Here is a 24,876-nt window from a genome sequence, read left to right on the forward strand (position 1 = left end):
AACGCAGTGGCGTGGATCACAGGTATGACGGTCCATTACATCTATAGAGACACACGTACGAACTTATTGAACGTCCTGGATTACTGGCAATACTTGCAAGATGGACACACAAAACTATTACGGCTACAAAAGTACAAGGATTGGTATGCCAATTTCCTAGTAACGGTTTTTGCAGACCCGCCATATACTTGGGGTGTGCCGGGTGCGCAAAGATGAGCGGCGGTGCTTTCGTTGTGAAACCGACCAAGTAATGTGATCGACTAAGAACACTATGCGAGTATGCGACCTACGAAAAACACAGGCTTGAACAGTTAGCAAATGGATGTACTTCAAATTTTGTTTTCATATCCATAAATACTTTTCTTTAGGGTGCCGGAGGTGGCCCCACTTTGATTTTGTTGTTATTTCATGCTGCATGGTAGGACGGCAGCGAGGTTCCTTCCAGGACAGTTATCATGTGTCAGGACGTACTATGTTTATTTTGTGAATAATAAAGGTTTCTGTTTCTCCTACCTTCCTTCATATAAAATAAATAAATAAATAAAAACCCCTCGCTCCAAAAAAAAAAAAAAAAAAAAAGTCGTCCCTCGAGTGAAAAGTTTTCTTTCTTTATTTTCGCAAAGTGATGATCTGTCCGTTCGTTCATTGACGTCTCTGTTCATTGTAGTAAGTTTAGTGTTTGCGTTTTGCGACCGCACCGCAAAACCGTGCGATTAGTAGACGAAAGGACGTGCCTCTCCAATGGGAACCGAAAACATTTGATCGCAAGGTCATAGGTCAACCGATTCCTCCACAGGAAAACACATCTGAGAATATGTGGTCGACCCACCTAACTCGTACACTTGGCGAATGGGTAAAAAGATTCTTCTACCTTGCCAGATTTAGGTTTTCTTGTGGATGTGATAATCACTCCCAAAAAAGTGATGAAAACATAAGAGTTTGTCACATAAACTGCAACAAATGAATGCAGTCGCACAATTTTCCCCGTCCTCTGTCAAAACATATGTTTTGTTTAGATGTTTGTTTAGGTGTAGCGTCCCCATACTACGACGCAATTACCTCGCATCGGACGGACGGACGGACAGATAATAATTGTCTGAAAACAAAAAATTAAATTTTTCACTCGAGCGAAGACTTGAACCGAGGACCCCTCGTTCCGCAGCTGCTCACGCTAACCACAGGACCACGTCACTCCTGAACTTACATTAGCCTTGATGTTGCCTATGTTGCTTATGGACTACTCAGTTTGTATATTCTGCTTATTTTTTGATAGTTCCACACAACTTCTTCCTGTCTTCTCGACTGATCTGTGTTCAGGTTTTCAAGTCCTACCCACTGTGCCAACTTGTAACTAAATCTGAGGGGGGTGCGATGGGGAGGTTCCCTTATTAGAACTACTTAAACCTAACTAACCTAAGGACATCACACACATCCATTCCCGAGACAGGATTCGAACCTGTGACCGTAGCAGCCGCGCGGTTCCCTATTTTTTTTTAAATCTCATTTTTTGTTCGTTTTCGTTCATTGCATCTACTCGGGGCGGATGTCGCAAGACACTCATGTCAGTTCGTCGTTGATACATTAACTCATTTATTTATTTTTTATTACAGAGGGCAGCTAGCCCTCTGACCAAACACGCTGAGCTACCGTGCCGGCGTGGAGTAAACGAACAGTGCCTGAGTAGGCACCATAATCGTCCCTTATTCTCATGAGTCCAATGCGAGCTGTCATATGCGGGCAGTAGAATAGTGTGCATCTACATCTACTTAGATACTCCGCAAGCCACCATAAGGTGCGTGGCGGAATGTACCTTGTACCACTATTAGCCATTTCCTTCCCTGTTCCACTCGCGAGCCTCCGTATAAGCTGTAACTTCTCGCATCTTCGTGGTCCTTACGCGGAATGTGCGTTATTGGCAGTAGAATTGTTGATCAGTTAGCCGGCTCTTTAAATTCCCGCAATAGTGCCTTGCAAAAAGAGCGTTGTCTTCTCACCAGGAAGTCCCTTTGAATTCACGAAGCATCTCCATAATATTCGAACTGCTTCGACGTCCTCCTTGAATCTGATTTGGGAGCAGCCCGCATCTCGTGGTCGTGCGGTAGCGTTCTCGCTTCCCACGCCCGGGTTCCCGGGTTCGATTCCCGGCGGGGTCAGGGATTTTCTCTGCCTCGTGATGGCTGGGTGTTGTGTGCTGTCCTTAGGTTAGTTAGGTTTAAGTAGTTCTAAGTTCTAGGGGACTGATGACCGTAGCAGATAAGTCCCATAGTGCTCAGAGCCATTTGAACCATTTTTTTTTATTTGGGAGCATCCCACACTCTCAATCAGTACTCAGGAATGGATCGCAACAGGGTTCTTTCTGCTCTCTACATTATAGATGAACCATACGTTCCCAAAATTATCTCAATAAACCGAAGTCGATCTTCCTCCTTCCCTTACGTGCTCGGTCCATTTAATATCGCTTTGCGGTGTTACGTCTAGGTATGTAATCGACCTGACAGCACACTACTAATGTTGTATCCGAAAATTACAGGATTGTTTTCCCTACTCATCTGCATTTTACTGCATTTAGAGTAAGCTGCCTTTCATCACACCAACTAGAAATTTTGACTAAGTCTTCTTGTATACCCCCTTCAGTCACTCAACAAAGATACCTTCCCTCACATCACAGCGAACAGCCGTAAACAGCTGCTCACCATTTCCGTCAGATCATTTTCTTCTCTCCAAGTACTGCTTGATGCCAAGCGTGTCGGTGGCCTTATAAGACCTTTTACCTCCAGTGAGCGGATGATTTTGTGATGTTTTGCAGGTGTTTCTCATACCAAGACTTGGAACAATTCATTAAGGTAACCGTGAACTTGAACCATGGTGCGACGAAGTGCTGCCGTTCCTCCTGCACCTTCCTGCCGAGTGTACTAATGACGTTCCCATCTTCCCGTAAAACAGCAGCACTGTCCAAAGGGGTGCTCTTAAATGTTTCTGGTCTGAAGAACATTGAAGTGTCCTATCGCATCTCTACTGGCTCGCTAAATCAGCTGATGTCTGGGCCTTTTGCAACGGCGGTCCTAATCACCACCGGTTGTTTTCATTTCTATATGGCATTCCTAATACTGACCTAACGACTTACCTTAGAAGAAAGATTAAGGAAAGGCAAACCTACGTTTCTAGCATTTGTAGACTTAGAGAAAGCTTTTGACAATGTTGACTGAAATACTCTCTTTCAAATTCTAAAGGTGGCAGGGGTAAAATACAGGGAGCGAGAGGCTATTTACAATTTGTACAGAAACCAGATGGCAGTTATAAGAGTCGAGGGGCATGAAAGGGAAGCAGTGGTTGGGAAGGGAGTGAGACAGGGTTGTAGCCTCTCCCCGGTGTTATTCAACCTGTATAGTGAGCACGCAGTAAAGGAAACAAAAGAAAAATTTGGAGTAGGTATTAAAATCCAGGGAGAAGAAATAAAAACTTTGAGGTTCGCCGATGACATTGTAATTCTGTCAGAGACAGCAAAGGACTTGGAAGAGCAGTTGAATGGAATGGACAGTGTCTTGAAAGGAGGATATAAGATGAACATCAACAAAAGCAAAACAAGGATAAAGGAATGTAGTCGAATTATGTCGGGTGATGCTGAGGGAATTAGATTAGGAAATGAGACACTTAGAGTAGTAAAGGAGTTTTGCTGTTTGGGGAGCAAAATAACTGATGATGGTCGAAGTAAAGAGGATATAAAATGTAGACTGGCAATGGCAAGGAAAGCGTTTCTGAAGAAGAGAAATTTGTTAACATCGAGTATAGATTTAACCCTTTAATGCATACTGTAGCTGATAAGCTACAGACCTCATTTCTTCGATTTATTCCATATGGAGAAACATTTTCGATCAAATTCGTTATGTAGCTAAGTGTATACACTCCGCTGCAGTTTCTAGTAGTTCTTCATAGCGATCATAGATGGCAGGACGAGCTGAAGCAGTTCGACAGTGAGCTGTGTGGACATACTGCCAAGTGTGTGTTTTGGCGGAAAGTTGAGGTGTGTTTTTGGTGTTTGTGCACTGATTTCTGGGTTTGAAAATTACTTTTTCATTTTGAAAACGTAAGTAGATATGGTGTAAACAGTTAATTCGAGTGTCTTTGCGATAGATTTGAAATGAGGCCTGTTTTTGTGTATGTAGCTTATCAGCTACATTTTTCATTTACTGCATTTCAGGCGCTGACGTAAAAATGTCTCGAAAGAGTCAAGAAGAAATGCTTATGGAATGGTTAGAGATTCCACTAAGCAGTGATGACGATATTGAGTGTTTCTCTGACGATTCCATTCAAGATGAGACATATGTTGCTCCAGAATCTGTTGATTGTGATAGTGACAGTAGTGACGAAGAAAGTCAAGTACCAGTAATTAGGACTGAAGATGTTTCTGGAACGAGACAATCTGATGTTATAATGAAGGAATCGACGTCACAGTTGTCTGATAATGCTCTGAAACTGCCATGTAGCAGCAAAAATGTTACCAAAAACAGCAGGGGTGTGGTTTGGAAAGATAAACAGTTGATTATTCCCGAACTGCAGTCAAAATTTCATGGCAATACTTCGTTACCAGAAGAAGTAATAAACTTAAATACTCCATACCAATTCTTCAAACATATTTCCATCTAAATTGTTTGATCTAATTGTCGAAGAGTCTCATAGATACAGTGTGCAGTGTAATCCTGATAGACCAATAGATTTATCCTGTGATGACATAAAAAAATTTATAGGCATCTGTCTCGTAATGTCAATAGTTCATGTACCTAATACGAGGGATTACTGGGGAGAAGTTACTGGTACTCATCTGATCAAGACAACAATGACAGTGAATCAGTATGAGCAAATACGTAAGTTTCTTCACTTCAATGACAACAGTGCAATGATACCCAGGGGTGAAAAAGGTCATGATAGACTCTTCAAGGTAAGACCCATAATAGAATTGATGAGATCTCGGTTTCAAACAATACCTGTTGAGGAGTGTGTTTCTGTTGATGAACAGATATGTTCAACAAAGGCTAGAAGTTATTTGAAACAATACATGCCAAACAAGCCTCATAAATATGGATACAAATTATTTGTTATTAGTGGCATATCTGGTTATGCCCACGATTTTGAGATTTTCACTGGAGATGAAAATGAACCAGAAAAAAGAGTGACTGGGGAGGAAGACTTGGGAGCAAGTGCAAATGTTGTAGTTCGACTCAGTAGGATACTACCAAGAAATATGAATCACAAACTGTACTGTGACAATTATTACACAAGTCTGCCACTGCTTGTATGGTTACATAAACAAGGAATTTACTCACTTGGGACAGTCAGAAGAAACAGAGTGCCAGACTGCAAGCTCCCTTCAGAAGCTGAGCTGAAGAAAATGGCACGAGGTACATCAGTAGAGCGCGTCGCAACAGTGGATGGTGTCGACATATCAAATGTAGTGTGGAAAGATAACAAGAGTGTGATGTTGCTTTCTACACTTGCTGGACTGCAGCCTATTCATGAAGCAAGGAGGTATGACAAAAAAACGAAGTCAAGAATAACAATACCTTGTCCACAAGTAATTAAGCTCTACAATAAACATATGGGAGGTGTTGACCTTCTTGACAGCATAATGGGTCGACATAAAATTCTTGTGAAAAGTCGAAAATGGTATATAAGATTGTTTTACCATCTCCTGGACATGGGACTAGTCAATTCCTGGCTGTTGTATAGGAGAGTAGCAGAAACCAAAGGGATTAGGAGAACTATGAAACTCTCCGAATTTCGAATGGAAATTGCTCACTGTTTGTGTCGCTCAGGTCAAACTTCAGCAAAACGTGGAAGGCCAAGTAATGAACTCGAAAACCAAATACAAGCTAAGAAGACAAAGGGGCCCACAGCACATGTACTTCCACAAGATGTAAGGCTGGATCAAGTAGGTCACCTGCCTTCGTACTTGCAAGTGAGACAGAGGTGCAAAATGCCAGGATGCAAGGGATTTTCCTGGGTTCAGTGTAATAAATGTGCAGTTGCATTGTGTTTGCACAAACAAAAGAAAGTGATTATCACATGCTTGGGTACAAACCTGTTGGAACTAGATACCTTATTGTTCACATATAAAAGTGTATAAAATATACAATAAATGCTCAGTATTTACAAGATTAATGTCCTATTTATTATTTTAGGATTTTTCCCTTCCTATACAAAGTATTTAATCATAATCAACAATTAAATTACGAGAGATTTGGTCAAAATTGAGGGAGCAAAATAAGCACATTAATTGTGGCTCGTAAGGTGTTAACTCAAAATGTAGCTGATCAGCTACAAAGCGATTTTCAACAATAGTGCTTTGTTAATTTAATTTAAAAAATTTTTCAATATTTTTTTCGAAATGTAGGCACTATAAACTAAACACGGTAATTTTTACAGCTTGAAATAAAAAATCATACATTTAAGGGTTAAGTGTCAGGAAGTCGTTTCTGAAAGTATTTGTATGGAGTGTAGCCATGTATGGAAGTGAAACATGGACAATAAATAGTTCGGACAAGAAGAGAATAGAAGCTTTCGAAATGTGGTGCTACAGAAGAATGTTGAAGATTAGGTGGGTAGATCGCGTAACTAATGAGGAGGTATTGAATAGGATTGGGGAGAAGAGAATTTTGTGGCAGAACTTGACTAGAAGAAGGGATCGGTTGGTAGGACATGTTCTGAGCCATCAAGGGATCACAAATTTAGCATTGGAGGGCAGCGTGGAGGGTAAAAATCGTAGAGGGAGAGCAAGAGATGAATACACAAACAGATGGATGTAGGTTGCAGTAGGTACTGGGAGATGAAGATGCTTGCACAGGATAGATTAGCATGGAGAGCTGCATCAAACCAGTCTCAGGACTGAAGACCACAACAACAACAACAACAACATGGCATTCCTAATTTTGATTTTCTGGTATAGAAACTAGTGCATGCTATTGGAATAGGAGGCAAGGTGGTAGAACGGCATGGTGCTCGGCGGCTTTCGTCTGCTCGGAAGGTAAACGGGAACAGAGGGCCGAAGAGTTGTAACGTGCCACGGCACGCGGCCCGACCGGGCAATGCGCTGGCTGCCGCTCGTGTACACGCATTCTGGGTGGAGAGAGAGAGAGAGAGAGAGAGAGAGAGAGAGAGAGGCCGCTTGGCGGGAAGAGGCAGCCAAGGCCCGGCGAGATCTCCAAGTGGCTCATATCGATCCCGCCAGGCGGGCGTCGCGTCGGGCCCGAGTAAACACCGAGCACAGCCAGAGCCGCCGTCTGCGGCCCGCAGCCGCCGCTGCCTCCTCTCGCTAATTCCCTCGCCTCTCCTGCTCTCTCTCTCTCTCTCTCTCTCTCTCTCTCTCTCTCTCTCTTCTCCCTCCTCCCCAGCCTCCCTCCCCTCTCTCTCGCTCCCTTCTTCAAGTTCCGCCTCGCCTCATTTCTCAGTTGTTCTTCAGCTCGTCTACGTGATCATCGTTACTTTCTGTTCTGCTTTTCGCCTTTTACTTACTCCTTTTGTATCCCCTCCGAATATCAGCGCAACTGTCGGTGAGAGGACCGTTAACATGTGCGTTCACTGAGCAAGCGTCGCACGAATCGCTTCGTCGTATTACCTGCACCGTTTTCTTATTGTATTTATTTAGTGTCTATCTCGTTATTTAATGTTTACAAATAGCAAATGGTTCAAATGGCTCTGAGCACTATGGGACTTAATTTCGGAGGTCATCAGTCCCCTAGAACTTATACTTAAACCTAACTAACCTAAGGACATCACACGCATCCATTGCCGAAGCAAGATTCGAACCTGCGACCTTAGCGGTCGCGCGGTTCCAGACTGTAGCGCCTACAACCGCTCGACCACTCCGGCTGACTAACGAATGCCTACAAATAGCATATACATTTGCAATGTATAGAGTGAAGTTTCGAAACATCTACTCTCTGTCTCTTAATTACATATTTTGATTCCAAATAACACAAACATCTAGTGATGCAGCGATATTTCGCTAAAGATTTTAATAACTGGCAGCAGTATTTCACTCGTAGTGAGTTATTGGGATTCATCACTGGAGATAAATATCTAATCTGGCTAGACATTTATACCGTGAACAAGTGACCAGAAGTGAAACGTCTGCATTCCTCTCTTTGATCTGACATCAGCTGAGTGATGTGCATCTGAGTTACCAGTATAGTGGCTATCTTGGTTCATTGTCTTCACGTCTTGCAATCAAGAGGTGAATGTCTGTCTCTAGATGCCGACTTACATTTTTGACTGTCGGGAAAGGTCACTCAGACTTCCCAGGCGAATTCCCAGTCCGACTATTATCGTATTAGTATGGCCTCCTGACTGTCGTAATCGAAAAATGGCATTTATAATGGAAGATGTTCGCAATAAACTTTCATTATGTTGAGAGGTACAGGTAAACATCCGAGTTCATCGGACATTCTTTTTTATTGATGTTGTAAGACATCGTGAAAGTTGGAATCCTGAATACTACGTTCTTTTAGGAATGAATGGCTGAAACCTTGTAAAATTTCGTCCTCTCTTCATCTGAGAGGTACATCAAAATCGGTACTACTCGCAAAATGCCAACTGATCTGCAGCGCTTACAATCGCAGTGCGTGCACCAGACCGCTACGCGCGAGCACACAACAGCAAAATTCGCTCCGTATCGCCGAGGGTACAACGTATTCGACTCGTGCTCTTGCTGCGGGTGACGTTAAAGACGAATTCTATGTAGTGAGCGGTAGGCCACGCAACGAACTCTTTAATGAGGGACGCAAGCGTTAAGTCAGTGGCGGGCAGAAATTCTGCACGCGTGCGGTGCACACTAGAGTGCTGCAACGCTCCATGTTTGACCGGTCACGGCTCGCCTGTTGACGGGGGGACCGAGCGGCTCGTGTCCGGCCCCATACGACTCGGCTCGGTCACGTACTCGCCCCATATCTGATGTCCGGATTCCGGACACGCGGATAACCGAGCATGACCGGTCACCGCTGACGTCTCACCTCACCTCGCCCCGGCTCGCTGCACTGTACAAATACAACGCCTGTCTGTCTGTCTCTCTCTCTCTCTCTCTCTCTCTCTCTCTCTCACACACACACACACACACACACACACACACACACACACACAATGTATTTGTCTCTCTCTCTCTCTTTTAATACAAAAGTAACGTTACCAAGACCGCGTACTTGACACAGCTAAATTCATAAAGCACTTGGAAAGTAAAATGATATTTCAATACAACTGCGGATGCAACACGAGTCTCATTTCCAAACAGAAGATATTTTTCCTTTCATTAATGGAAACATTAAATAAGTGCTGTTCCCGTAATCTAGAAGACAACCATCATCATAAAGAAAGCATACAAAGAACATTAAACATTTACAGACGTAACTGGTCATACTTTTCATTTGTTTGTAACAGAAACAAAATTATAGTTATTGTTGATCACCAGTAAATCACTAACGCGTTCCGGATGTAATTGGCGTGGCCATATTTTAGTAACATGCCGGCTTTACTAAAGCATCTTTCACTAGGTGCGCTTATTGCTAGGATACATAAAATACGTCTTGCAACTGCAGCCAGGCCTGGCAGATCTGTTTCATGTCTGCTCCACCACTTTAAGATGTCATCATCATCACCTCTGGGGTGCATTAAAATGCAGAGATCTACTTCAGCTGCTGCGGATGATCTGTTGTTCCTCCATTCCTTGAAACGATATCTCTTTCTGGCTCGTGATGACAAAGTAATTGAAGGATCTATGATAATAAACAAAAGAAACAAGTAATACAGAACTGATGTGGAAATAATCGAAACGTTCCCGTAAAAACGAGGTGTTTTACGTTAATGAAATATTATACGAATTATAACATTCCCGTTTCTCTGTAATACACCATCCACTAACTATGAAAAAACGATTACGTTAATGATTGCATGTTGTACCTGCGTAAGTAGCACATATTTGTCGCACATTGCTAAGGATTCTCAGCTTTTCATTTATTTCAAGCATATTTAGATCATGGAAAGACGGCCAAAGAAAAGTAGCAATTTTATGTCTGAAAGTGATCGCAATCTTCTCACAAACGAAATTCAAGGCTCGATTTTTAATTCTTTGTACCTCCTGTTAAAAAATACATATCTGTTACTACACGTCAATTATGCTAGTTACTTATCAATATGTAGCGTATCATAATGAAACAGTGCTTTTAACTGCAGTTATCACTCACCTGACAGTCAGTGTCATTGACACTGCAAATTTGTTGCAGTTTGTGAAACCAAAGAACAACTAACTCGATTGTCGGTTCTTTTTCGCCTTCTAATTCATCTGTGGCCTTTTTAAATGGTCTCAGAAAATGCGCAATTTTTCCTGCAAGCTCATTATCATATCCTTGCAGTCTGTAAGCGGAGTCCTTTTCCGTCAGCAAAGCAGCAACCTCGTTCTACGGCATGTGTAGGGATTCCAGCATAGTCCAGCGTGTGCAGACCTCTTGTTTCAACGATGATTTCAAAGACGAGCAGAGGCCACTTTTCTTAATGTATCTTACAATGTATTTTGCAGTATTTACTGTTGACGCGATGTTCGGGGCATGATTTAACAAGAAGTTATCTTCATTGAAAGTATGGCTGAGTGCTGTGTTTGTAGAATGAGCAGCACAAGGAATCCTTTCGTGATTACAGAGAGAGACACACCACAAATGAGAAGCCCGTACTGGCTGCAGTCTCACACGGATAATGACAGGTGTAATGTGCTTGCAGTTGCGTGCTACGTGTTCGGTCCTGGCTTCTATTCTCGGTCACTAGAACTAGTGCGGGCAGCCTATCCAGTTACGGTGTGCTCGCCCCATCTCGTATTTTGTGCTCGCCTACTCGGTCATGCAGGACTCTAGTGCACATGCACGCGTGCAGTTAACAGGTGTTCTGCGTGCACACAGGGGGCACACAGGGCCCACCCGCTTCTCTCCCCTCCCCACCGCTTCTTCCAGTGTAATGCGTTTTGTTTCCTGGCCTACTTTATTGAATGAAGGAATAAGGTTAATAGGAGTGCTTGAAAGTAATCATCGTTCGAAAGAGTACCTACGATACGTTTTATTTAATTATCACAGGTGGAGTTTACAATACGTTTAATGTCTGGAACAAAATTTCTACATACAGACAAACGCAAACAGTTACGCAAATTTTCATTACTGATGTTTGCTCTTAACCGAGACTTTCATAACAGAAAAAAATCTCTCACAAACGTATGTCGAGCCAAACATTGACATTATCTTCGCGGCTTCACGATGGAGACGAGGAAACTTGCTGTGGAAAGTCTTGCCAAAAGGAACCTGTCTCTCAGACGAGAATTACGCTGTAGACCTATTAATTCCATTTGCAAACTGGGATTAATATCATCTATAGAAACAGCAGATTGTCTCGAGAACTATTCAAAACCTTGGGATAAATAAGATATATCCCCAAATCGCTTGAGAAATTCCTCTTTTATTGCACTAAGAACGGCAACATACTGAAATTTATTATAATGGCGTTCAATATTAAACTTCCGCTGACCAGCGAGAATACTGTCACATATTATACATTTCCAATTTTCACGTTTTTGCACAGAGAAAAAAATGATTCTACCATTCTTTTTTAAAAGATAGCAAATCTCCAATTCTCCGTTTCCTTGATTCACTCTGCATTTTTCGGTTATTGAAATTCACTACGTAGTGGTCGCTTCGCTTCAACGTCCGCAGCTTAGCCTGGAACTACACTGCGGCAACCTGCCGGCTGTCGCCACTGCTCCGTTCGACGATTGCACGCGAGCAGCACACGTGCAGCGCTGTGCGCTCATGAGCCGCGTGCAACGTTTGCCCGCCCCTGCGTTAAGTAATAAGTGTAACAGACTCTCGTCAAAGAATTACTAAATACTGTTTAACGTCCAACAGTTAAAATACTGTGATCATAAGTGGAGAGACACTGTTTAAGTGTATACTCCGCAAGCCACCTTATTGTATTCCACTCACTAATGGAGCGAGGGGAGAAAGATTGTTGGCAGGACTCAATGTCAGCTCGAATGTCTCTAAGCTCGCCTTCACGGCCTTTTCACCAAATATATAATCCTCATCTGAACCCGCTGGATAAGGTTAAAAAGCCATTGCACCGAGGTAAATTCTGAGGTCCGACCACTGAACTGGGAAGATGTGGCTATTACTGTGCAGCTGAAAACGAAATGTTAAAATGTTTCGCGTGATTGCGTCTCAATGAGATCAAGTGAGAATAATTAATTGACATTACTGCCCTATCTGTTACTGTTCCCTATCTCCACATACAATCTGTCTCCTGACTGGCAGAACTGAAGATAGAACCTACAGCAGGGGTAACAGGATAAGAAGTTAACGAAAAAGTAATAGAGGGAAGGCAACAGAAAATCTTTAAATCAACGGAATAATACACTGTCCAGTCATATTAATGTGACCATCTGTTAAAAGCCCGAATAACCACTTATTCCATTTTTGCATCGCGAGACGCGAAGGAAGAAAGTCAATGAGGTTCTGGAAGATGCCGATGGGGAAGTGCAGTCATACCATAGCCAACTGCGCTAGGTTTCTTGGATGAGGATCCAATGCGCGAACAGCCCAATAGAGCTGGTCCCACACGGGGAGTTTGGTGTCCAAAAAACTGCGGTGAACGGATTCTGGTGCTCTGCTGGTAGGTCTCACCGTGTCAAGGAAAGGTAAAAAAAATAGCATGTAGGGGTGGACATGATTCCCAAGGTTAGGTGCATGCTTGTGTTGATCGATTGTGCCTTTCTGAATAAAAGAACACCCTGGGAATGCCACGAAAACATTCTCTCCTCCTGCCTGGATCCTCCCGACAATTCCTACGGAGTGTTTGCTGTCCGACGTTCCACGACGTATACTCAACCGCTATCTGTCCGATGGGGCATGAAACGTGACTCGTCTTAAAAATCGTCACCTGTCGCCACTCTGTGGACAGCAGTCAGCGTGGGCGCATGAAGCAGGCAACTGCTGCAGTGGCAACAACATTCGCTGAACAGTCGTTGGGGAGACTCTGTTGGTAGCCCCTTGGTTCATCTGGGCGGTCAGTTGCTCAACTGTAGCGCGTCTGTTCGCCCGAACACACCTCCACAGCCGTCATTCACCTCAAGGTACGTTGTCTAAGACGCGACGCACACTACCGACTGCGACGGGTCGCTACGTGACGTCAGAAGTTGTCTGCTGGCGCATGCGCAGTTCGAGTTTGGGATGCGACGCGCGACAGTTGCGGCAGCTGCCGCAGCACTGCACCAGTGAGCAGTGCTGCGACGGAAGTCGGACGACACAAAGACGTACGGCTGCCAGAAAGATGTCGAGCCAGTACTTATCGCATGATGTACTGTGAAGCAACAATGCAATACTCACGGGAAGTAATACCCAAACCCAGTGTCGCTATGATTTACCTACCACATCATATAAAAAATATAATTGATGGCAAGGCGATATTAAACTAATCTGAACGTTTTTTCGCTCTGTTGAAAAACGTTAATTTTTGACATTTGTTGGTTTGTTAGGACGCCTACTACTTGGGTATCCTCGTCCAGGTTCAGAAGAAAATACTAGAGGTGAGTAATTTATCCTCTTCCCCAGAATGAGAAGAAAATGTACTGAAGGCAGCATGTCTTTACTTTTAAGAAACCTACATTTCGTGGCATTTTAAATGGAATTGTCAAGAGCATATTGAGAAATATTAGTAACTCATACCGGAGAAATATATGACATAAAATGGTTTCATTAGGTCCAAATGTGTCAGCGAAACAAAACAAATGCATTCTCTGTCGTGTGATGACCACACGATTCACGTTGCGCGTCGACAGAACTGGAGGCTAGTCGCGAAGTCGCGACGCTCCCGGAGCTATATGAGCCCAAATCTCGGAAACGGAGATCGATATCGTTCTGATCTCAACTTTAAAAATAATTTCGATATGTTAGCTTCTTTTGATCGGCAACGATGTATGACCTAACATGAACCATACGCAAAGTAGCCAGCGACCACATTTTTCACTGTAGACAATTCAAATTTTATGCAGTAGGTTACTTGTAAATTAAGTATTGGAATAATTGTGACGAATATCGGAAAAATAGACACCTCATTATCAAGCTGTGATGTGAAACTGTGAGATACGCAAACATCAATTTTTTGTGCCCTTTACTTTCCTCACAATCGATAGAGAAGTAATATACAGCGAAAAGAACACGCAAAACCGGAAGAGATACTTTTCAATTTTTTAAAGTAAAAGGAGAATCTGTATCGAAAAACTAACTCTGGGAGCCGATGTAACTTTGTTCCATTAACATACAGTATTTTTTAAAGCAAGAAAATCTGAATTCTTATTTTTCTTGTGTATTTGAATCCGCCGCCGCTGACCAGAGCTTGGAAAACAGCAACTCCTGTCGTGTTGCGGCCTTGTCGCCGTCTGGCAGGCTGGGAAAAGAGGAGGGGGCAGCGTCGCAGTCGCAGCCAACTGTCGCGTCTTGCACAACGTAGCTTAATGTCCCTGGAGCAGTACAGTTGGCCCGGCGCCGACTTTGGATAGCTCTATTTTGCTATGTACGACATGCTTTGACCTCGTCAGGACACGAACAGCTTAAAAGCTTATCCGTTTCGGAAGTGCGTGCACCCTTGGCCCAATAGCCATTGCTCATGCACTTTTAGACGTCAGATAAGTTTTCCGCGTCTCCCTGACATGCTTATATACACTCCACTGTTAACCGAGCGAGGTGGCGCAGTGGTTAGCACACTGGACTCGCATTCGGAAGGACGACGGTTCAATCCCGTCTCCGGCCATCCTGATTTAGGTTTTCCGTGATTTCCCTAAATCGTTTCAGGCAAATGCCGGGATGGTTCCTTTGAAAGGGCACGGCCGATTTCCTTCCCAATCCTTCCCTAACCCGAGCTTGCGCTCCGTCTCTAATGACCTCGTTGTCGACGGGACGTTAAACACTAACCACCACCACCACCACCCTCCACTGTTAGTGCGTTGTGAATGGTTATCGGAGGTTAACATCTAACATTGGCTGTGGTCGCATTAATGCGACTGGACCGTGCTTTTTTTAAAAAAATAGATAACTAAATAAATAAAACAACAGAATATGTGGTAGCGTTTTTCAGCATTGGAAGACACCAATCCACAATTCCAGATTACTTATCGTACAGCCGGACTGCTGTCGACAAAAACCATCAGGCAAGGAATAGAAAATCGTACAGCCTCAGGAGAGTGCTAACTTGTAAAATGTGGAAAACTCACTGCAGAAGAAGTTGGGAGAGTGTTGCTCACCATGCGAGTGTATTGTATTGTGTATTGAACCGGAGACCTAGAAACGACGAGAGGTTTCGTCCTGCCGTAGCCCTCAGCGGTTCACAACCCCACAACAGGCCATAGTAGTCCACCCACCCCACCGCCACCTCACACCAAACCCAGGGTTATTGTGCGATTCGGCCCCCAGTGGACTCCCCTGGAAACGTCTCACACCAGACGAGTGTAGCCCCAATGTTTGCTTGGTAGAGTCATTATGGTGTATACGTACGTGAAGACAGTGTTGAGGCAGCAATCGCCGAACAGAGACGGAACAAAGGGAACCAGCCAGCATTCGCCGAGGCAGGTGGAAAACTGCTTTAAAAACCATCCAAAGGCTGGCCGGCACACCGGACCTCGACACTAATTTGACAGATGGATTCCTGCTGGGGACCGGCACGCCTTACCTGCTCGAGAAGCAGTGCGTTAGACAGCGCGGCTACCCGGGCGGGCTTTAATCAGCATGAGAGATATAAGATTCGAAGACATTGGGCGACAAGGGCATCAAATCTTACCCCCGAGCACCGGTGAGCGCAAAGCAGTTAGCTCTCAGAGCGAGCTACATGCTCGCATAAACAAGATCGAGGTAGGCGCCTGCGTTCTCTTGCGGCACGTCCGCACTGCTACCGAAGTGATGCAACACACAACTGATGCCAAGAAAATGAAGGCCAGTACATTTCAAGTAAAGATGGCAGCAACTACCACACTAATTCTTCACATCGTCTAAATGACACCGTCAGTAGCAGTGTCCGAAGGGTGGTGGAGAGGGAGAGGTCCGGATAGCGGGGGGGATGGGGGGGGGGGGGCAGGGCTTTTTTGTCCGAAGTGGCGCTTCGGTTGTTCATTCTGCAATGTAGCCAGGAGGCTCCCCACATGAAATAAAAAGGTCTCCGTCAGTGGTGACATGTCTGTATCTCTAATATGAATGCCATTGCTCCACTCCTTAATGATTTATGCCGTTTTGTGACTTTCTGAAACTACATATTTTTTTTAATTTTATGTACACGTCATGTTCCCTAGGACCAAATTGAGGAGCAAATCTCCAACATCATGGAACCTGTAAGTGCATGAAATTACAACATTAAAGTAACAACGATCCCTGTTGCCGACTTTGGTGTGGTACCGTGATCTTTGACCGATACCACACGATATAATCATCAACACTTAGTACTAACTAACGTTATTATATGCAAATTATGGATAGTTCTTTGGTCAAGGAACCAATGGCCAAAATTAAAAAATAAATAAATAATATGGAGTAATAGTGCAATATGAACTACTGTGTTACACATACGATGAACAGAATGGGCAGTAGAAACGTGTGTCGGAAGTTCGAAGGTATTCTGAAAGTGTCATCCCATTACCCCCCCGCCCCCCCCCCCTCTCTCTCTCTCTCTCTCTCTCTCTCTCTCTCTCCCTCCCTCCCTCCCTCCCTCCCTCACACACACACACACACACACACACACACACACACACACACACACCTGCTGTCGCTGCCGTGGGCGCCCCGTGTAGCATTTGTCAGTGGGGTCGGCGACGGCGGTGGCAGCCGCAGAGCGGCGCTGTTGTCGGCCGTAATCCGGCGGCCCGCCCTCGTGCGAGACCTCGGCTGGACCTGAGACAGCAGCTGTTGGAGGTGTCACGCGGGCGCCTTTGTTCACCCGGTCGTTGCGACGACTGGTCCCGTGTCTGGTGACGCTGACAGATGGCTGGCGCAGAGTCCCACCAGGCGCGCAATTTGTCTCCAGCCGTGGACACCGCCAACCGCCTGGGGAGCGATCGCTCTGCCGACCTGAGCCAGACGCCCATCCACTACTGCGGCCGAGGGGCAGGGGGAGGGATGGTCCCGTATCGCTCTCCTCACTATCGCCCGGACGGTTTGTCGATATACACACGCTCCACTCCCTATCCTAGGTCTATTCCATAGTATTCATCGTATTCGCTAACACTAACATAATCCCAGGCCCTTGCATAATGACGACCTAAGCAGCGTTCACGGTGCCACGTGTCGTTTGCCCGCTTCGTCGCTCCAGCACGGCACAGGTGACACTATCGCCGCGGCACCTCGGTTCTCGCTACGCAGCGCCAGAGGGGGTCTGCAACTCAGATGATCACGTTCTGCCCCAAGTCAGAGCGCAGTTGCAGGCACCTGGTGGATTACACCGGAACAGCAGGGCCAGATGGATGGGGTAATAACCCCTATCTACATCTTCATCTACATCCATACTCTGCAAGCCACCCCACGGCGTGTGGCGGAGGGTACCTTGAGTACCTCTATCGGTTCTCCCTTCTATTCCAGCCTCGTATTGTTTGTGGAAACAAAGATTGTCGGTATGCCTCTGTGTGGGCTCTAATCTCTCTGATTTTATCCTCATGGTCTCTTCGCGAGATATACGTAGGAGGGATCAGTACACTGCTTGACTCCTCGGTGAAGGTATGTTCTCGAAACTTCAACAAAAGCCCGTACCGAGCTACTGAGCGTCTCTCTTGTAGAGTCTTCCACTGCAGTTTATCTGTCATCTCCATAACGCTTTCGCGATTACTAAATGGTCCCGTAATGAAGCGCGCTGCTCTCCGTTGGATCTTCTCTATCTCTTCTATCAACCCTATCTGGTACGGATTCCACACCGGTGAGCAGTATTCAAGCAGTGGGCAAACAAGTGTACTGTAACCTACTTCCCTTGTTTTCGGACTTGATTTCCTTAGGATTCTTCCAATGAATCTCAGATGATTACTTTTTTATGGAGAATCTGAATCTGCAATAAAAAAATGGGTGTCTCCATTTAAGATTTAAAAGCTGTTCCCCGCCCCACCCAAGGGGGCGGGGGCTGGAGGTCACGTGTTGTATCATTTGATGTCACCCTTTGAGCTTACGAACTTGTCTTACCCACTATTTTTACCAGATGTATAGTTTTCGAGATAATCTCAACCAAAAATTCAGATGGACCATCCTGTATACTTTGCCACAACCACACGACACTTCATATACTCACACGGTGCGGAGACTGTCAGGCACGTCGGGTTCCACTTGGAAGAAGTTTTCTTTTTATTTTATCGACTCCCAGCTGCAAGCTCTCTACTTTTCTTCTCACGTTCCCTTAATAACCTGGTGACAAACCACCGAGAATGAGCGTGCAATTACTACATTTTTCATCAGCGTAATATGGTAAGAAATAATTCAGTTTTGTCGTAACGTAGTATCTCAATCATGCTATTAACGGCGTATGGTTGGACATTATTTCTGACCATACCGTTTCTCTTCTTGACATTACAAAAATAACGACGACTCCTTATTATGCTCATGGAATATGTAAACATGGTTGACACGTGGACAGTCCTGTTAAAAAAGAGCGACTACGCCCTGCCGCACTTCATAGTGACGTAGAAGTGGCTCCATTTTTTATGACATGAGATGAGAGACATAGACAGCTCATTCAGAACGGTTCCAACGAAAAATTAGACTGAACGAAAAGGACCGAACAAAATTTATATGGGGCACGAATTTTATGGTATAGGGATAACATCCTTGACGTACAACCTGGAATGATCAATTTCTGCTCTCGTAAAAATTCAAACGTCGCAAGCGGACGGTAAGTACATACGACTGAAAACCGAAAATTACCCCATCGACGGTCCTTTGCAGCCAAATAATTCTCTTGCTCTGTGAGGGTACTTGAGTTAATTCACAGTCACTTCATCGACACTTGCGAGGAGAAGCGTCCTATCCATTCTAACGAATTGTAGTGAGGTACACATTTTTCAGTAACAGATGTGTAATATTTAAATACTAGTTCCCGGGTTCGATTCCCGGCGGGGTCAGGGATTTTCTCTGCCTCGTGATGACTGGGTGTTGTGTGATGTCCTTAGGTTAGTTAGGTTTAAGTAGTTCTAAGTTCTAGGGGACTGATGACCATGGATGTTAAGTCCCATAGTGCTCAGAGCCAGTTTTGATTTAAATACTATGTGCTCTTGAATGAGATAATTTAAACCGCCGAACACTTTAGTTAAATGCCACATTCGCCCCTGGCGATGAAAGGATTTTGGAAATAAATTCATTTATCCTTTTGCACAGTCCACATTTCGGTCAAGAATCGATACTTGATTTTTGATACCGTCAACATACGCATCTACCGGAAAAAAAAAGTAGCGTCTTGGAGGTTAAGTGACTGACTTTTGTTCGTTTTCTTATTCGTTATGACAGAAACACAAGAGTGTTTCGCGATTCTGTAACTGTTTTCGGCCAGCTGGTAGCCATGTTGAGACTAAAAGCACGCGCTGCAAGCGATTTTCGTTGCGATGCCAGTAATACTGTGAAGTAAGAAATACAAAAAATAAATATAGCCCCACTCAGCCATTTTAGAAATAACATGTTCCTAGCACATTCATATAACTTAAGTTCCAAATGTGTCGTGGTCGACGCACAGTACAAATTATGCGAACAGATGACAGTAACCCTACAGGGACTTTTACTCTAAGTAGTGTGTTTATTATGTCCCATTTCTTTCACCAGAAATTCGAGCTTTCAAAGACTGACCATTATCATTGTGATGGAGATGGCCTATGGCCCCCTCCCGCTTTGTAACCCCGACCTAGAGCGGTAAGGAGCTTTTATACTTTCATCGTCGTTTTCTTACATGGAGCAATCAAATCTCGCCCCCCCCCCCCCCCCACTCTCTACCTCACCCCCTCCTCTATGTCTCCACCTACAACAGACTACACTGCGACTACATAAGAGCCAAGCTTCAGTCCTAATAATCAGTCATCTCTTGACGACGGAGATAGTGCTCGCAATTTCATTTCAGATTGTACCTTAGCTTTAACACAGGACGAATTTCTGACAATGCCAGATGTTTGGAGTGGTTTCGTCCTGTCTTATGGAACTCTAATGATGAGCTGTATGTGGATCGTTTTAATTACTGCCAATAATCTTCATTCTGTTGTACCCAGAATCTTGTACTTAAAGCCACCGGTAGAGATGATAACAGCAACATCTCATTACGATGTGGGTTCTCTGGCACGTGCCTGCCTTGCTGAGATCGATACTTCCATCTGTTACAGTAACATGCCGCTGACGTTTCTGGGTCGCAAAAGTGACGCTTCAGTTTGATACCATCGTGTCTAAGGTATATGCGTCTTAGGAACGCCGAATACCGCAGCATGTGACGAGTAATCATGAAACTGCTGGCGGCGACAGTGCTTATTCAGAATCTGCAATAAGTGAGCTGAAATAAACTTATTCACTAGCGATCTGTGATTCTGCAAATGTGTAAACATTTCACTTTCTACACACTAAGCAGTATTAGATCTTTTCGCAAGTGATGCATATATTAGTATCAGTCCCAATAGCATAGAGCATCGGAAGAGATTATAAATAATGTGTTTCAAAGAAATATTGACTGGAGATCTGCAAACTATTTCTGTATTAAGAAAATGCAGTATATTCAAGCCTGCACAATAAACAATAAATAAATTTGTAGTGGTTTTATATCCCGAGACCATGAAGGTGAAAAACTGGTCCACATCTTTTTGTCCACCTGTCATGGAAACCTTTATTTAGAGGTCGACGGGAATAACACTGAAACTAACAGGGGCACCATCGTCCATTAAGCATATATTTCGCCTTACAGATATAGGCACATCTTGTAGCATGTCTGATAACACATACATCAAGAAACAATTTTAAGTTAGTCCCTTAAGGTTGGATGAAAGAAAATGAGTCCGTAACAGACACCAACCTCGGCGAAACCATTGACAGAAAATATTGTTGACGTGCTCCAACCTTTGAAGATTCCCGTCAGCCCATACGCACTGCCTGCTAAAATTTCCGATCTAATCACGATGAATGGATATCTCATACGCGAACCGCACAGTTCCACTAAAATGAGGGTTGACACACGAAGAAGAAACCTCTCGCAGAAGAGCTTCTGTGGAGAAAAATCATTTTCAGATAATGGCTACACAGATCAAATGGATGGATAAAGCAGCTTATCAGATAACACACTCCGTACAGTCATGTGACCAGCGTTACTTGTTACATGTATTAGTCTCACAGTGACATTTGGATTGACAGCTGCTTGAATAATTGACTCATCGTGATGCCACAGCCTCGCCTTTCCCAGTCGCTCGTAGCAGCTTTAAACATCTAGTACTCCCTAAGACGACGACCAGTTGCTTAAAATTCCAACTGTTGGAGTTCATTCGCTCTCGAAGTCTCTTCCGATATATCACCGCGGCCCAAATATATCGGACAGATAGATTGAGCGAACACTTGCTAACGAAAAGAAGGCAAATTAAAAGGTGTTCCCCCTTCGCCGAACATCTTAAAGTGCCAGGCCATCAGTCCCCGAGTTTGTAAAATTTTATAATCCTGTACGTAAAAAAGTAAGGGACAAAAATCAAAATTGCTTGAGAAATTCGAAATTTCGAAACAAATTCGCTTCAAATCTCCGAGGTTTTTAAACGAACAGGTATTGTTAAAAAAAATCACGGGTTTTTCAATGCTATGATGCACATCTTCAAATAAGTTTATGATTTATATTAGTTCACACACTGGGCATTCATCGCGATTCTTTACACAGCCTTCCATAGTTAGAAATCGTGGCGAACTCCCCGGTACTAAGACACCGCAGGCCTTAGATTTCCGTCTATCTCGTGCTAGCACGTGAGGTTGTGCAAATACGACTGTTGTAAACAGTCCCTATTTTGTACTTAAGGGGCTTCGTCTTCCCATGGTAAGTCAAATAATGTCTGTGACTTAGCTCTCTCGACAAGCAGACAGTTTCTTTCCTCATGTTGTATAAAGTCATGGTTTATATATTTTAACAGTGTTGTTTTCTTTTTCAGAAGATTTTTTATGCTGTTGACAGAACCTGTTTTTTTAAAAAGTGACTTTGATCTTACCCTATGAGAGTACTCCTTTATTACCACTGTTGGCTTGTGGTGTGCTACCACATTACTGTAAACCTTCCCAAGGTAGGCTTTTGCCTGTTTCGCTTTCGTGGCTACCGCTAATAATCTTGTATGCCACCTAATGAAGTTCTTGTTTTAGGTACAAATTTCGACCCTCGGCATTGTTCCATATTTTAACATCATTCATGCACTTGGCCCATTCTTTAGTGGGTGTAATTTTATGCGTTTGAATCCTCATTTCATGAGATGATTATTTATCCATAGTTCGGTAAGTGTTCAACTTTTATATTTCAGACTATGGGAGCTAGTACACTCTTTAGCTATCCCGCCCCCCCCCCCCCTCCCAAATGCAATTTAGAGTCAATGCTGTATTAAAAAATGTTTACGTGGTTTGTTGTTTCAGAATTTTTGAATGTGGGTATTATACTTGTCTTGGGTTTTGTAATTTTACTAGAGTGTCTGAAGATGCCTTTCAATACAGGCGAAACGCCTCGGAAATGAAGAACTAATAAATCCATCTTCATTACAACCACAACCGAATTCAGTAACATTATCATGGCTGCTTACCTATACCACAGAGTTTGAGAATGGAATAAAATGACTTATGTTAGTAAATTGTTGTCTGATCGGGAAGTCCTTAATGGTCATTTATGCAGTTGATACCGCGTGTAAGGCAACGAAGTGAGTCACACCTCACCACAATTAGTGGCGTCAGCCACATTGCAGATTAACTTCGGTGATATGGAACATAATAGACTGGAAGCGAACATTAGAATCACGTTGGGAATTTTGAACATTTCACCTAACAAATAGCTTCATGCGATACGTTGTTGGTTTCTGTTCCAAATGTTTTACTCGATTAATGTAAGAAAGATAGAAAATTATTTCTAAAACGGAAATAAAGCATTTCGGGAGCTAAGATATATTTTCTTTCTCACGAAAGAGGTGACTCTCAATTCATACGACACGCATATTATCCAGTCCGCTTCCAGTAGATACCTGTTGAAGGACGGTTCGTATTACCGCAGGAAGCTCTTCAAACAATCGACCGAAATCACATTATTCTGGCAAAAAAAGTACCGAAAAGAGGAATGTAATTATATGTGAAACTGCGCAAACAAGCCGTCTCTCTCCCCACTCCAGTATCTGTTTTACTGCAGGGAAGCAACAACACCATTTGATGAGTGGAAATGGAAAACCTTTTTCTTTCACACAACGCATTTATGATGCTATTGAACTGTCGGTACTCTATTGCATGTCACTAGAATTGATACAGGTGACAAACCACGGAGAAAGTCTTTCAAACATACGTAATGAGATGGTACATAGTCTTGGTGCCAAGCCGTGCTTACCTCTGGAGTTTCAAAATTCAAAAGAAATGCAAGTGTCTTTTTTTACTTTACTTTTTGTTAAAAAGTGGTGATTTATTTCTGTACTTTTATATCACAGATAATACGTATTACCTCAGTATTATAGCACTTGGACCAAAAACTTTCTTACTGCTATTTTATCGAAAACTGACAATTTTGAGACCGTGGTTGTGTATAAAATACAAGCTGATTCTTGCAAAGAAGAAGACAGCAACCACCCACTGTTAAAGATGCTATTTATTTTAAAAAAATTACACCCTTACCGCTTCGAAACGACGTTCGTCTTCAGACGGTTGCTCACGTTTACATAACGTTTGTCGTTGTTTACATTAGTTGTTGGAAGGAAACAGACAACAAGTAATATAAACGAGTAATGTAAGAAATGTAATATAAAATGAACAGCTGTCTGATGATGAACTTTTTGTTTCTGAACGGGTAACGGTTCTATTTGTGTAAATAAACAGCATTAGTAACATTGGCCAGTTACCTGATAGAATTCTTTGGTATCTGAATACCTTCTCAAGTTTTTGTATACAAATCAACTATATAGAAACAGAGATACATTTCTTTTTTTTCAGTTCTCCTGACAAATGTCAGATCTGGCACTCAGAACGTTATCCATCTCCACTCTTCTTTTGTAAAACATGCTATTTGACTCAGAAATCTTTTTATATAAATGGGTAATCAATTTGACGCCGTTAAAACATCAAATCGCTGTATCCATGAATGCGTAGGAACTCTACATATTGACATTGACAATGTAAAACCATGCGTAAACGTCTCTCTGTGTTATAGCACTTCAGTAACTGTCTAAAATCTATGTTTACCGCATCAATAATGTTAAAGGGATTAGCTGAACAGTTTGGCAGGCTGATTGGTATGTGGGGAATTGTGCTCTGAAAGTTTGGCCGTACCTCTTTGTTATAACGTTCATATCAGCAAGATTAGCTTTCCGTTTCCTGTTGCGATTATGAGACGTAGTATATCAGTTACTCTGTATTATATCAAGAACTCTATAACCCATGATGAGACCAGATAGAGTGTGGTTTTACATGTGTGTAGATGGTTTGCTAGTATTATCAAGGACATATCGGATCGTGAATCTAGACTGGATAAATTAGTCAGTATCATACAGGATCGTTTCGTACCAGCAGAAAATATTCAGCACCTTTGAAAAAAAAAGCATTTCAAACAGGTTTTAGTTCATGAGTATATTCTCAATAAATCATCTCAGTTCCACGAGAGATGTCTAGTTCCGCAAACACG

General features: G+C 43.3%; 1 protein-coding gene across 1 annotated transcript in view; it reads left to right on the top strand.

The window, feature by feature from the left end:
• The first annotated feature begins 4,759 nt into the window (after nt 1-4,759).
• The window catches only part of LOC124798946 (piggyBac transposable element-derived protein 3-like), a 35,231-nt gene continuing 15,114 nt past the window's right edge, over nt 4,760-24,876 (top strand). Inside the window, exon 1 of the mRNA XM_047262480.1 lies at nt 4,760-5,523. Coding sequence (XP_047118436.1) covers nt 4,760-5,523 — 764 coding nt within the window. The remainder of the gene's footprint in view (nt 5,524-24,876) is intronic.

The sequence above is a fragment of the Schistocerca piceifrons genome, chromosome 5 (genome assembly GCF_021461385.2).
Source record: "Schistocerca piceifrons isolate TAMUIC-IGC-003096 chromosome 5, iqSchPice1.1, whole genome shotgun sequence".
NCBI classification, from domain to species: Eukaryota; Metazoa; Arthropoda; class Insecta; order Orthoptera; family Acrididae; genus Schistocerca; species Schistocerca piceifrons.